At 40.2% G+C, this 13,402-nt stretch overlaps 2 protein-coding genes across 3 annotated transcripts in view; one reads left to right on the top strand and one right to left on the bottom strand.

Moving 5' to 3' along the window:
- The window catches only part of Cen (cerebellar degeneration-related protein 2-like), a 286,372-nt gene that overhangs the window by 203,241 nt on the left and 69,729 nt on the right, over positions 1 to 13,402 (bottom strand). The window lies entirely within an intron of this gene.
- Positions 5,126 to 11,509, top strand: LOC109044479 (probable transcriptional regulatory protein WD_0484). The gene is made up of 3 exons (XM_019062209.2): positions 5,126 to 5,714; positions 7,077 to 7,388; positions 9,931 to 11,509. Exons 1-3 carry the CDS (start codon positions 5,541 to 5,543, stop codon positions 10,381 to 10,383), a joined length of 939 nt encoding a protein of 312 aa, XP_018917754.2. The 5' UTR covers positions 5,126 to 5,540; the 3' UTR covers positions 10,384 to 11,509.

Below are 13,402 nucleotides of genomic sequence, written 5' to 3'. Positions count from 1 at the left end.
AAAATGTATTAACTTTTACCACGGCTTAAAGGGATAAATTCTGTATCAGTTGATCATGTTTCGCCAAAATCGCCTGTCGATTCTGACACTAGGCCTGTTGCAGACTTCAGCCAGGGCAAAAAGCGAGATTATTTCTCATTGAAAATGGCTCAAAAATGAAAAGCGCATCGGGAAAGTCTGAAGTACACTCCTAACTCCACAATCTACGTAAGTAATACGCGATTTTTTCTACATCGCCATTTTGGATCGAAATTGTATCGAAAAAGTGACCGAAGCGCACCGGGCTCGGAACTCATAGTCCAGGACATAGCCTCAGCTCTCCCATTCACATTACGACTCTATGTACTCTATGTTTATAATGCAACGGCTCTCTAGACGAGATGTGAATTATAAAGCGCTACGCAACATAAGTAATAAGCATCTGTGGGAATGGAGCGTGCAACCTCTGCGTGCAGCGGACATGCATCACAGTGATATTAAATAATAGTCACTAATGCAACATGAATGGACGTTCCCGTCGTTGCATGCCAAAGTGTATTTTTAACGAAGCTATTTGCGCAGTGGGGTATTTTTCGTATAACGGCAATAAAAAAGTCAATAACCATAAATCAATAAAACGTACACGGGCCTGCCGGGGTAGAATCTTTAGTTACCTCTTTACAAATCTGCCGTGATAGCGAAAAGCGCAGTTAGTGCAAAAAATGAAGTTTTGAGAAAACGGGCTCAAAAGCGTCTGACCGGAAAATTTTATTGAAAGAAGCCTCCGTTCTTTCTCGAATTGCCACTAATCGCCCGAAAGACTCCTGGAAATTGTTTGGATGGTTAAAAATTGACCGATTTTATTTCAATTACATCAAAAGGGTATTTTTCATTTTCATGCTAGGTATTGTTAGGCAAGACAGCCGTAAGTGCTATCTTCTGCATGCTTTCGTGGTTGCGTTTTGGACACACAACAAACGCATTTTCAAGTTAGAAATTTGCAGAAAAGGGCGGCACTTTACTTGAAATTACTGTTTTCATTGGCTCTGTGGAGGGATATATAGACTGCATTTTGCAATTTGGAACTATAAATTCTGGCTCATCTGAAAAAACACTTATGTGCATATGGAAACTAACAGCACATACGTCGTTTTTAAACCGGGCCGGAATTTTTAGTTCCAAATTGCAAAATGCAGTCCTATTGCCTCTCACCGCTGCCTTGCCTAAAACTACGTCATTTTTTGCGCACTTACGGCTTTCTCATACGTCTCGTTTTGATAAAATTAAGATGAACTTCGCTGTTTTAAGTTTCAGCGATTTCATCTAAAAGAGTAAACACGAATTTGGAAGAAAACTCGATTTAAAAAATTTGACATTTACTGCTCTCTTCGCTATTACGGCAATGTGGACTAAAATTCGATCACAGCCCGACGACTGTTGCTAGACTATTAACATAACCTATCGATCAACGAAAGTTCACAAACCTAGTCCTAGACACGCTCGCGTGACTACGAACTGTTAACGAGAGTAATTAAATTACAGTTTAATTACGGGTGATTTGGCGAGAGAGGCTCGGTCATGCCCATTTAATTGCAGTTGAAGAACAAAAATTTGTTTCGATGACGTATTCCGTCAACAGTTCACGAATTGGCTAACAAGGTATTAACGGACGAAAATTTGCTTTTTCAAACAACTGGGTCTCTGAAAGAGGGGTAGAATCTCTCCGTTTACTCCGTGATTTCTGAGTTTCTTCTTCAGTACCGAAGAATATTCCGTCATGCTAGGGAAAAACGACGTAAGAACCTTCGGAAGCTGTCAAATTGCCCCCGATAAAATAAATATTTTTGAGCAAAATCATGAATTCTCTCTCTTGAAATTTGATGATACTTCCTATTAAACTGCGCATAAAATTCTCTGAAAATAGGGAGAGGTGGCAGGTGTCTGAAATTTGATGTTTGAATGAAAACTGTTGAGTGATCTAAGCACAAGGTTATTATTGGGTATCCTTGATTTCTGATTGATAATTTATTGAAATTAAAAAGTAAGCTAGTCTGCTGAAAGACGAGTGTCTGACCATTTAACGTTGCCTGATGACGTCGCTAGGCGGTATATTTTCTCACTTTCAAATCTATTTTTCTCCAATTTCCCGTGAAAGAAAAAATGGTAAAAAATACTGGAAACTCAGCTCAATAAGCACTCTAAAATGAAGTGATAAATTTATTGCGGCAAATTCTCAATTGAAAGGAAACTACTCACAAACGCCCCATAAAATCCGGGTTTACAAGCAAAATATTGCAACGTCTGAATGTTCATACGGCGTTTTTTCTTAGCACAGCATATAGCTATGTTCTCATCATTATCAACACAAAATTCCTGTCCGTTTCTGCGCGGTTCGACTCTTATTTTGCCTGCCAAACCCCGGCGCTCTTAAAACATTTTTTACGTAATTTGCTCACCAAAACAATACGAGCAAACCCCTCCCCCGCATTGCTCCGTGGTGAGACGAGAGAAATGATAACGAGGCAGACGCGCTGTGTCGGTGGAAGCGCTCTGGTTTCTAATGTCTTCATTAGCTCCTCTGCGTGTTATGATCCTTACAGCCACTATGCCCGGCTACGCTGCCACGGTGAACTGAGTTGTATGTGACCGTCCGAAAGTGAAGGGGCCTTGTGATCTTTGTGCTAATGAAGGGCGAAAAGCTGCGCCTGAGGACTTATTATTGAAATTGATAGACAAAACTATAGACAAAGCGATAGAAAACGCGATAGACAAAGCTATAGGCAAAGGGGAAAAATAGAAAAGGGAGCGATCCTACACGGAGAAAAGAACTTCGTACATGGGACCCGAAATTGAGGTCATAAATGGATCTCTGAAGTTTTCGGATCACACATCCAAAAACTTGAGGTCCAACTGCCGAAGTTCGGGTCGGACATCCGAATTACTTCGGTGAGTACCGGAGAACTCAGATGTGTGACCCGAACCCTTCGGTGTGTACCTAGGTACTTCCGATGTCTGACTCAAACTTCGGCAGCTAAACCTCAAATTTTCAGATGCAAGATCCAAAAACTTCAGAGATCCAATGACCTCAACTTCGGGCCCCATGCACGAAGTTTTTTTCTCCGTGTATTGGTAAAATCTAGTGGTGGCAGTGGATGATGGACCCGGGGAACAGGCGAACTAACGAGACCGTGCAGATTGTCACCTTCCGGCCAAAGTGTCACAAGCACCATGCGACGTTTCAAAATTTCCGCCACCATTTTATTTTTTAACAGATAAGTTTTTCATTGAATCTTTTTGAAAATTTCACCGAATTTTATCGGCAGCACGAAGAATATCCAGTGAAATTGTCGGACAGCTTCGTCAAACGATTTCTCTGTGAAAAAAATAAAAAGTCGGCGGAAATTTTTAAACGTCGCATGGCGCTTGTGACACTTTGGCCGGAAGGTGACGACATGCGATAGTAGCTTAGGATAGAAGGGTAAGTCGTAATTTTCCGCATTCTCTCGAGAGCTTTATCCTCGATTTCACTTTGTTTTTTAGGCACTGTTATTAAAACACTACCTAATGCACTCTTTGATGCAACTGTAAAAGACAATAAATTCATCTTGAAAGATCCCCTAATTAAATAGCGTATGCACACCTCGCATTGACGAAATATTATTAAATTTTATGTACGTGTGTTAGATTTTATGTATGTGTGTATAAAACAGAGTGGTAATGGATTTATTATGGAGGGGGCCCTATCAACAACAACAATGCCCATGTACCCCTTCGTACTATTCGTAAAGAGGGCACTTACACTTTTTTCGTGGCTAAGACTGTGTAGCATTCGATGCGTTCACTGAAAAAGAAAAAAAACTTCGGCCCTATAGGTCTTACTTACGAGCTATACAGACGATATGTCTATCATGTCGGTATGTCGCGTTCCGGGCTCAAAGGCCGAAAGTACCGGGCGTGGCACCCGGAGCAATAGAGGCTACGGCTCCAGCACCCGGAGCGTACGGTTTGTCTATATAGCCGTAATTTCTTTTTCTTCAGTGTCTCTTGGTCAATCAAAAGCTTTCAATGCATTAAGTGCATGCTTTCGGGCGGGACTTACTTTTTTAAATCAACCAGTCCTAGGGTTGCCTTTCCTTTCATAATGGAAGCAACTTGTTCAACGTCGCAAAGCAGAGCGCATCCCCGTGGGTACCGGGTCGGGAACCCGGCGACGTCTCTAATGAGGCGGTCCGGGCTTTGGTTCTCACCCGGCCGTGAGGCGGCCCGGGTCATGTCGTCCCGATCTGGATCGGAAGACGGAAGGCGGGACCGGGCCGAAACCGCGTATCTCCCCGCGGATCCCGTCGGGAGATACGCGGTTTTCCCTCGGCGAGCGTTTCGGAAGCGCGGTTCCGTCGCGGATGAAGGTGAAAGTCGTCCGGATTAAAGGCTGTCCGAATGTCGATGTCGGCATCGTGATGCCTTTGCCTCGGCTTTTGCGCCCCCCCCCCCTCCGGGTCCTCGGATGACGTCATTTTCGGAGGTGGGCCCCCGGAAGAGCGAAAAAGTTCGTTGCTTCATACAATTATGCTGCCCTAGTAAGGAAGAACGCCGTATGAACCTTCAAGCGTTGCAAAGTTGTCTTTCATAAAACCTGAAGTGCCTGGTAAACTGATGAATATTTTTATTCCAATTTTTCAGATAATTTTGCTCGCAGATCTACCGAAAAGTTCTGAAAATTTCAAGAGAAAAGATGCATAACTTTCCTAAAAAATGAACATTTTATCGAGGAAATTTGGAAACTCTCGAATGTTCATACGGTGTTCTTCCTTAGCACGGCAGTATGGAAGTTCGTCGGATTGATTCTCTTCATCACTTGCGGAAGTACTAACCCAGATTTGAGCGCAAAGGTTACTCGACATCAACAATAATTGGATCGCATTTAGCAAAAAGGGACCAGCGCCATCACAGTGTTTTCAAAACTGTGCGACTTCTCCTTTTATTTTAAAAATACTTAATATACATAAGTATTTTTAAAATAAAAGGAGAAGTCGCACAGTTTTGAAAACACTGTGATGGCGCTGGTCCCTTTTTGCTAAATGCGATCCAATTATTGTTGATGTTGAGTAACCTTTGCGCTCAAATCTGGGTTTGAATAACCCTGTATGTACAGTTTTAAAAAGTTAGGGGGTTGAAGCGCTTGTAGTATTGAAGCTGATATGACGTAAACATCGAAACAATGTCAGTCAGACGGCAATAATAGTGAGGCTGGACACTCGAAACGCTTATCACTCAAATCGCTGATATCCCACGTGTTAGAAACATTGGTCTAAATTGCATCTGGTGAGAAGCTAGCCTTTCGTAAGTGAATAAGCATGAATTAAACCAGGAAACATATTTCTAAGACCGTGCAAAAAGTTAAGTGAATTTTTTAAAAGTATATTGGGTCTAAAATAAATAGTGTGCCATATATTTTATTATTGGAAGGTTTACTGTCCGCGTTGTGTTTATTACATAAAGTTGAGCCTTTAATTTTACCGGAGGCCTATCTTATTTAAAAATTGTTTTGTCATAAATTAACGATGAAATTAGTTTCTCATCTTATCATGGCGCTGGCGGTCAATTTTGAAAGTTTTTTATCTTTATCTGAAGAATCATCCGGAATTCTTCCGGTTCCCTTCGAACATCAACTGCGCCCTTCAGTTGAGGCTATTCCGTCCCTGCCAACATATAAAAAGCCAAAGGAAGCTCTGAAGGTAATTTAAGTGTCTGATTCCAACGAAGCTTTTCCACAATCAGCCAACCCGCACGTTTTTCCAAAAGTAATGAAACGTAAGCAATTGATCTTATTCGATGGCGGTTCAATGTATCGTTTGGTTCAAAACACTACGGCATAACTCCAAACAAAACTTTTATGATCAAAGCTGAAAATGAGGAAATTCCTGACAATTTCACTCTTCATTGCCATTTTGCACTCATAAGTATCAAAAATCTGCTACAAAAAACCAGTTCCCTCCGATTACTCAATTGACTTTTTAGGCTATGTTTAAGTACATGTTGAACCAATCGATACAATCTAACCAGTTTGATGCATCGAATACGATCTATTGAGAAATTAGCCAAGTCTAAAGTTGCCTTCGATTGAAGTCGCAGGGTTGCCATAGAATTTATAAAATGCAATTCCCTGACATTTCCCTGATTTTCCTGACACATTTTGGTGAAATTTCCTTACAATTGAATATGTGACGGATGGTTAAGAAGGCATACTTGAAAATAGTTTTCAGGCAAAATGTGTTGTTCGAAACCTCAAAGAACCATTCTAGAAAGCAAATAAAGGCAAGTTAACAAATTTTCCCTGACATTTTCGTCATTTTCGTCTTACTCCCTGACATTTCCCGGTTTTCCCTGACTGTGGCAACCCTATAGAAGTAAGGGATCTGAGTTTTGGAGGAAACGAGGGAATCACTCTTTAATTGGACTAAGTTGAACAGAGAGGAACCACGTATTTTTATTTTAATTTTCCCTGACATTTTCGTCTTATTCCCTGACATTTCCCAGTTTTCCCTGACTGTGGCGACCCTGTAGAAGTAAGGGATCTGAGTTTTGGAGGAAACGAGGGAATCACTCTTTAATTGGACTAAGTTGAACAGAGAGGAACCACGTAACATTTCAGATAAAAATAATTTAATGGTTTTGAGCTTAACTAGCCTTACATTTTTTGCTGTAAAAAAGTCGAAATCAACATTAAACTCTCTGTGAAAAAAGGCGTCGAAAATGTTGTCTAACATTGCGCCTTATGGCGGAATGAAGCTTCAAACCTTTATTTCTCAGTTCGATCTCTACGCGGCTTCGAACCAATTTTGAGTGTCAACTTCAAGAAAGCTCCTTTCTGGAAACACTTTGATTTTGCTTCACTTTTTTGTGACAATCATTGGAAGCAAGTGTCTATTCTAGGGGTCAGTCAATTTTTGTGGCGCAAATTCTAAGTAAAATTTTGAAGCAGAAACATATATCAGAATACTTATTTTGGTGCCTTGTCCATTGTGGTCCATTCAATTTATCTCATCTTCAGAACTAATGGTTTGATATTTTAACAGCTTCTATTTATTTTTGCGTAGCACATTTTGACAATGTCAGGCCACTCACATTTCGGCAACATTCAACACCGGAAAGGGCGCCAAGATCAGAAGCGCTCGAAGAATTTCGAAAAGTGTATCCGAGAAATCACCGTGGCAGCTAAGATGGGTTTGCCAGATCCAAATGCAAATCCGCGGCTAAGACAAGCCATTCAGGCAGCGAGGAAAGAAAATCTGCCCCGTGACAAAATAGAGGCCGCCATCAAAAATGCCATCGGTAACGCTGCTAAGGAGAATTACGAAGAAGTTCAGTACGAAGCTTACGGTCCTTCCGGCACGGCATTGATGATCAAGGTATAAATCTGTCCTTCACAATTTTTACAGCCACACGGTGCAATCCACGAAATATAGTATTTTATTGTATGTTATTCGTGATTTAAAAAAATCAAGATTATTCGTAAAAGGATTTTAGTTGTTTCACAAACAAATGGGCCACTTGACAACATCTTAGTTATATAGGCAGTTACTCACGGCGGATAAGCGTGCGAAGCTGTGTTTGAGGTAAATAGATTCTGAATGACCTTACCTGAAACACAAGAGAAAAAAATAACATTGATGAAAAATTGTTCAAATTAAATTGAGGAAAGAAAACCGTTTTCTAAATTGTTGAATTAAATTAAGGAAAGAACACGGCTCTCTAAATTGCTCAAATTCAATCAAGGAAAGAACACTTCTTTCTAAATTTTTCAAATTAAATTAGGGAAAGAACACTGCTTCTCAATAAGCAGTCTTCCTTCCTTGCTGTCAGGTGGCGTGGCGTGCTTTGCGATATACCGATCGATACGCCACTCAAACCTATGAAAAAAGATCGATTATCAGGGTGTTCGCAGCGAACACCTTAGTAATCGATTCTTTACCATAGTTTCAAATGGCGAGATATCGATAATCGATTATTTACGCCACGCCACTGCTTGCTGTATGTTGTTCAAAGTGTAAACAACGTGGAATGGCTGAGTTGAAGCGCCGATATTGGGAATAGAACACTATAATACTGCATAAATAGGCACAGTTACGTTTAGTGTGCACTTCAACTCAAGTGGAATGAGGTACACTTTATGAGCGGGAATATTGAATTGATGGATCTAATCGGAAAACGATGCCTTTCACAGGAGTTACATTCAGTAATTTCAATTGAACAAATCGTGTTCTACGCGAAATTTTGACGAGAAAGCTAGACAATGGATTACTGATTTAACAGTTCAGTTGTTAAAAAAAGTGACGGCAATGTTTCAAATGTATATTTCACAATAGTGGAAAGCTAATTTAACCATGAAAGTGGTTAAATTAGCATTGTTTTATTGCAAAATCTACATTTGTGAGGACCACACCTTCTTGAAAACTAAAGGCAGTGAATCTCCTTCCTTCAGTGACAGACCTAATTCCACATAAAAAGTAATCTTATATCTTTGCGGCTTATTCTCACACGGAATCAATTCTTATCACTGGAGGAGCAGCTGCTAAGATATAGTTGACGAAATACCCTGAAATTCGCCCACAAAGTGGAAATCCAAGTATTTGGACAACTGCACCTGTCGAAATATAGTGAGAGGGCGAAAATTAGCATACTGAAATAATATCTTTAAACATCCATGCACTGATGTAATCTGCGGGTCTTATATTTGATAATAAAGACTATTGACAACTATATTTGCGTTTTTCACAATTTATTTTGTTAAAATGCTTTCCATGAAAAATAATGGCAAGTTTCCATTCAAACTTGGAGAAGAAGCGGCATTGAAGAACAGATTAAATAAAACAAGAAACGATTCACCAAGAGAAGCGCAGTTGAGTCGATGTGAGGATTGAGACAGGCCGAGACCGAGACCAAGTGAGAGTGAAGTATTTGATCTGATCGGGCCGAGGCTCTCGATCCCGACGAGATTGAATTGTTAACAAAAAAGATAAAGAAGAGTAAGAACTGCGGGGCGATTATTGAAATGATATCGACTGTATGTCAGCGCTTTGTCGTGTCGCGCCATCGACTAAGCAATGGCTTAGTCGATGACGCGACTCAACAAAGCGCTGACATACAGTCGATATCATTTCAATAATCGCCCCGCAGAAAGATATGTCATTAGCGTTATCAGAGAATAAAAGAAAAAAAATGACTTAAGTGATAGGGAATAAAAGTGGGTTTATCGGATTATCACACACTGAAACATTGCAACCACTTTTTTTAACTACAAAATTGTTAAATCAGCAATTTACTTTTTTCCGTGGCTTAAATTCGAACCAAGTCCGTGTTGATTGCGCTCGTTGCGGTCTCTACGCTGGGATGCTACTTCAATGAAGGCGCAAGCATACAACTAAACCTGCACTATGGATGTGCGTGTTGCATACGCAAGTCAAATGAAGGCGTTTTGAGAATCCTTACGCACATGACATTCCAGTTCCAATCAAAAAACGCTGTCAGGAGTTGCATTCAGTACATTCAGTAATTTAAATTGTAAAAATCGTGCTCTCCGTAAAATTGTAATGATAGGAATGTATGATAATTCGGTCCTTGTCGAGTGGTCCAAAGCCAAACAAATCCCGGATAATCTTAGGATCCCTCTCTAAATATTCCAGTCCCGTATAAATTCAGGGTTGCACGGGTGAAATAAAAAATATAATATATTGTAACTTTCCGTCGCTCCACTAAGTTGTGAAAAATATGAGACATTTTTTCAGGAGCTGGGTATGCAACACGCAGTAAAAAACACCAAACAGCGAAAACCAATTGCCTTTCATTTAATTTTGTATTTAATTTCGAATATTTTCCAATACTTTTCATTTTTCCTGAAATTTCAAGTTTTTATTCTTCATGAATATTGCAACCCTGCATAAATCTTTGCAGGTGCAGACGGACAACCGAAATCGAATATCGGGTTACCTGCGGCGAGTCTTCAACCAGCGCGGAGGGAACCTTGGGGATTCGGGCACTGTTAAACACCTCTTCGACCACGTCGGTCTGATCGTCTACAGGACGAACGAGACCCAGTTCGACGACATCTACGAGTTCGCCAGCGACCTGGATGTCATCGACATCGAGGAGGATGCCGACGTGGGTATCGCGGAGATCACCTGTGACATGAAGCAATTCGGGGTCATCAGGGACGCCCTCTACAAGAAGTTCGGGGACCCGGAGTTGGCCCGCCTCACGTGGAAGCCCAAAAACCTTGTGGAGATCACCGACAAAAAATTGGGTGATAAACTCGCGCGACTTATCGAGGCTCTCGAGGATATTGACGATGTCCAATACGTCGAGACTAATTTTTCTTTGCCTGATCGAGGAGAAACGAAAGACTAATTTTAAATGTGAGAAAGACCCTGTGGCGGAAACAAACAGAAAGGCTAGGGAGGTTACATTTTTTTAAAAATCGAAATCATAATTATTTTTGGACAAGGAACTCTCAACTGCCCTTGTATGCATGCAAATGAAGTTTACCAGCAAGAGGAATCCTCATAATTGCTGAAAAATCGAGAGTATATTTGCCATATCGAATATCAATGGTAAGAAAACTCTCAAACCACGTATCACGGTTTGCAACGTTGAAGACTTCCTGTCATACTTTAATTTTAAAATGGAAAACTACTTCATCAAACTACTTCGTTTATCATTAAAAATGTCCGTGATTTTTCTATTTTGCGCAGAAAGATTTTGTGAAAACAGTATGCTGATTTATTTTCCTTCAAAAAAGCAAAATAGGAGAGGAGATTTTGAAACACCGCAAATGAGATACGTGGTTTGGGAGTTTCACCGTTTATATGTTTTCAGAGCCGTTTGTTTGGAGGTAAAAAATTAGTGAAAATGCGAAAAGTATGAAAAAGACAGAATAAACTAATTTAGCTATATTCTTTAGACTGCAATTGTAATAAATTAATTTATTGACCACGAGAACAAACCTGTCTATTTTTTCGAGAGTACGGCTGTTCCGTTCGTTTTTTATTCCATTTTTTTTGTTTTCTTCACAAGTATGAGGTACGGTTTTTGTGCCAAAATTTGTGTTAATTTTCAAATTTTTTGGAACTGAACTCTACAAATCCATGGAAGTTCAGATATTTTGTTGGCAAAATAACACAACATGCATCTTTTCAATGCATCGTTGCTCAAAATTGACTCTATTTTTAAATTTACCCCTCTTCTTCTTGTACGTTTGCAAAATAGAAAAAAGAAATCATCCTAGATCCTTAAGGAGGTTTTCACATGTTCACCTCCTCAAATTCATCTTTTAATTTAACCTCCTTAGAGAGTCTCATAAGATTAAGCGATGCTTAAACACTCGATATTACGAGTAAAAAGCAATTATATTCTTAGTAAATCTCACTACAGAAGCACGGCCAGGATAAGACAACGGCACGACAGTGAAATTCGCCTTCAATTATTCGGATCGACAAACCGCGGCCTTACGAGTTTAAATAGTGGTATCCTTTTAACCGCTAAAATAAGCGCGCGGTGCGACTGGCCGGCACAGCTGACAATAAGACAGAATTGTCCGCCTTCAATTTTTCGTATAGACAAAACGCGCTCTCGGGAGTTTAAATGATGGTATCTTTTTTAACAGACATACTGTTTGAAACGTGAACCACAATCTGGAGACGTATGCTTTGAAATCTTCAAATGTACGGGGGTAACTGTAATGCGTAGCTTTAACAAATAAAACCGTTCTCGTCTTCCGACTACGATGAAAGTATTGCAAGATTTGTTGCGAGATCGCATAAAAAATTGAAAAGGAAGGAAAAATAAGTAAAGGGAGAAAAGAAAATAAGTAGATAACGAGAAGAGACGAAGAATCAGGAGGAAAAAAGGAGAGGAAAAAAATCACGTGCCCTCAACTGAGTGGCACCGGGAGAGGAGCCCCGTTCGTGCAGTGGCGTGGCGTGAATTGCGATGTATCGATTGTTCTGCCATTTAAAAATATGGTAAAGAATCGATTATTAAGGTGTTCGCTGCGAACAACCAGTTTATCGATCTTTTTTCATAGGTTTAAATGGTATAACAATCGACTTATTGCAAAGCACGCCGGGCCACTGGTTCGTAGTATAATACAACGTTTCAAGATCACTTTCAATAAATTCCCACACTTCCTAGGTGTGAGAAAAATGTCAGGCACGGGCCCTATAAACGCTCATACCCCGGTGAGAAAGTGTGTGCCATTAAATTCCAAGGAATTCGCCATCTTTTTAATTAAGACAACGAGGAAGGATAAACGTTTCTCTCCCGTCGACGCGATGTAGTTCCCTCGAAAAAAAAAACATATCTTCATTATCCTTTCAGCTCTCGATTGTGTAAGAGAGCACGGTTAATATAGTCCCGGCCGAATGCCGGATAAGCTCCTTCGGCTTGGCGCGGTCCAATTTTGATCGACCACTCTTTTTGATTAGGTGCGAAAAATGCAGGGGCGAGGTTGTAGTATGGTGAAGGACCTGGCATTGTTGTCGTTTTTCACGTGAAATAATCACTTTATGTAGAATTTTCCACCGTTAAACTGCTCGACTCCATGGGCGTGTTATACGGGTCAAAATAAGGTTATTCTATTAATTTCTCCCCCCTCCCCATAAAGAGCCCCCAATCAGAGTATAATCCCCTAATTTTTGTGGAGATCATATTTTTTTTTTCCTAAATCTTGTAGGTAGTTAGGGATCGAAATTCATAATAAGTAGAAATTCGTATTTTTAACGCAAAATTCACGCAGGGCCTCAAAAATATCGAAATTTCAAGGAAAGGCAGATAATTTTTTTAATTTGAGAAATCTAAGACCCTCAGAAGTCTTCCTAAAACTTTCGATTTTGGTATTTTAGTAGGAATGGAATGATTCAGCGCTGAGAATTACGAGAAATAAGGTTAATTTTCAAACTTTTTGATTCACAACTATCGTTAAAATAGTAAAAGAAGGATGAATTTTCTGGAAATTTTAAAAAGACATAACTCTGTAAGGAGCGACTTAAAGGGAGAAAACATCATTGAGGCTAGAATCCTAATTTTGACCCACTCCTACAGTATGGCGGCTTAATCTTGAGACACCCTCTGTGCTTGTGGACAACCACGTTAAATTTTAGATTAAGACATCATAACCGTTCAACATGGCAACCATGCTGATGAGGAACGTGGCGAGAGAGAGGCACGCGCATCGGCGGATAAAAGTGTCATAAAATATAAATATATAAGTGGAATATTGACGGCTCCGGTGATGAAAAACGGAAGAAGAGGGAGGAGAGGGGGGCAGGATGATTGGGAAGAGGAGGAGGAGGAAGGGAGGAAGGAGGTGCGGGGGCGCACGGAAACGAGAAATGCTAGGATAAATAGAAAAAAGGTTTCGATGAAGTTA

The sequence above is a fragment of the Bemisia tabaci genome, chromosome 8, assembly GCF_918797505.1.
Source record: "Bemisia tabaci chromosome 8, PGI_BMITA_v3".
Classification (NCBI taxonomy): Eukaryota; Metazoa; Arthropoda; class Insecta; order Hemiptera; family Aleyrodidae; genus Bemisia; species Bemisia tabaci.
The sequence above is the reverse complement of the archived record's forward strand: the minus strand, read 5'-3'. Positions and strand labels throughout refer to the sequence as shown.

What these genes read in the sequence shown, in the direction of transcription:
- LOC109044479 (XM_019062209.2), top strand. Translation starts at nt 5,541, where the DNA reads ATGAAATTAGTTTCTCATCTTATCATGGCGCTGGCGGTCAATTTTGAA. An exon ending in AGCCAAAGGAAGCTCTGAAG is followed by an intron (nt 5,715 to 7,076) that starts GTAATTTAAGTG and finishes ATTTTTGCGTAG; the next exon opens with CACATTTTGACAATGTCAGG. An exon ending in GCACGGCATTGATGATCAAG is followed by an intron (nt 7,389 to 9,930) that starts GTATAAATCTGT and finishes AAATCTTTGCAG; the next exon opens with GTGCAGACGGACAACCGAAA.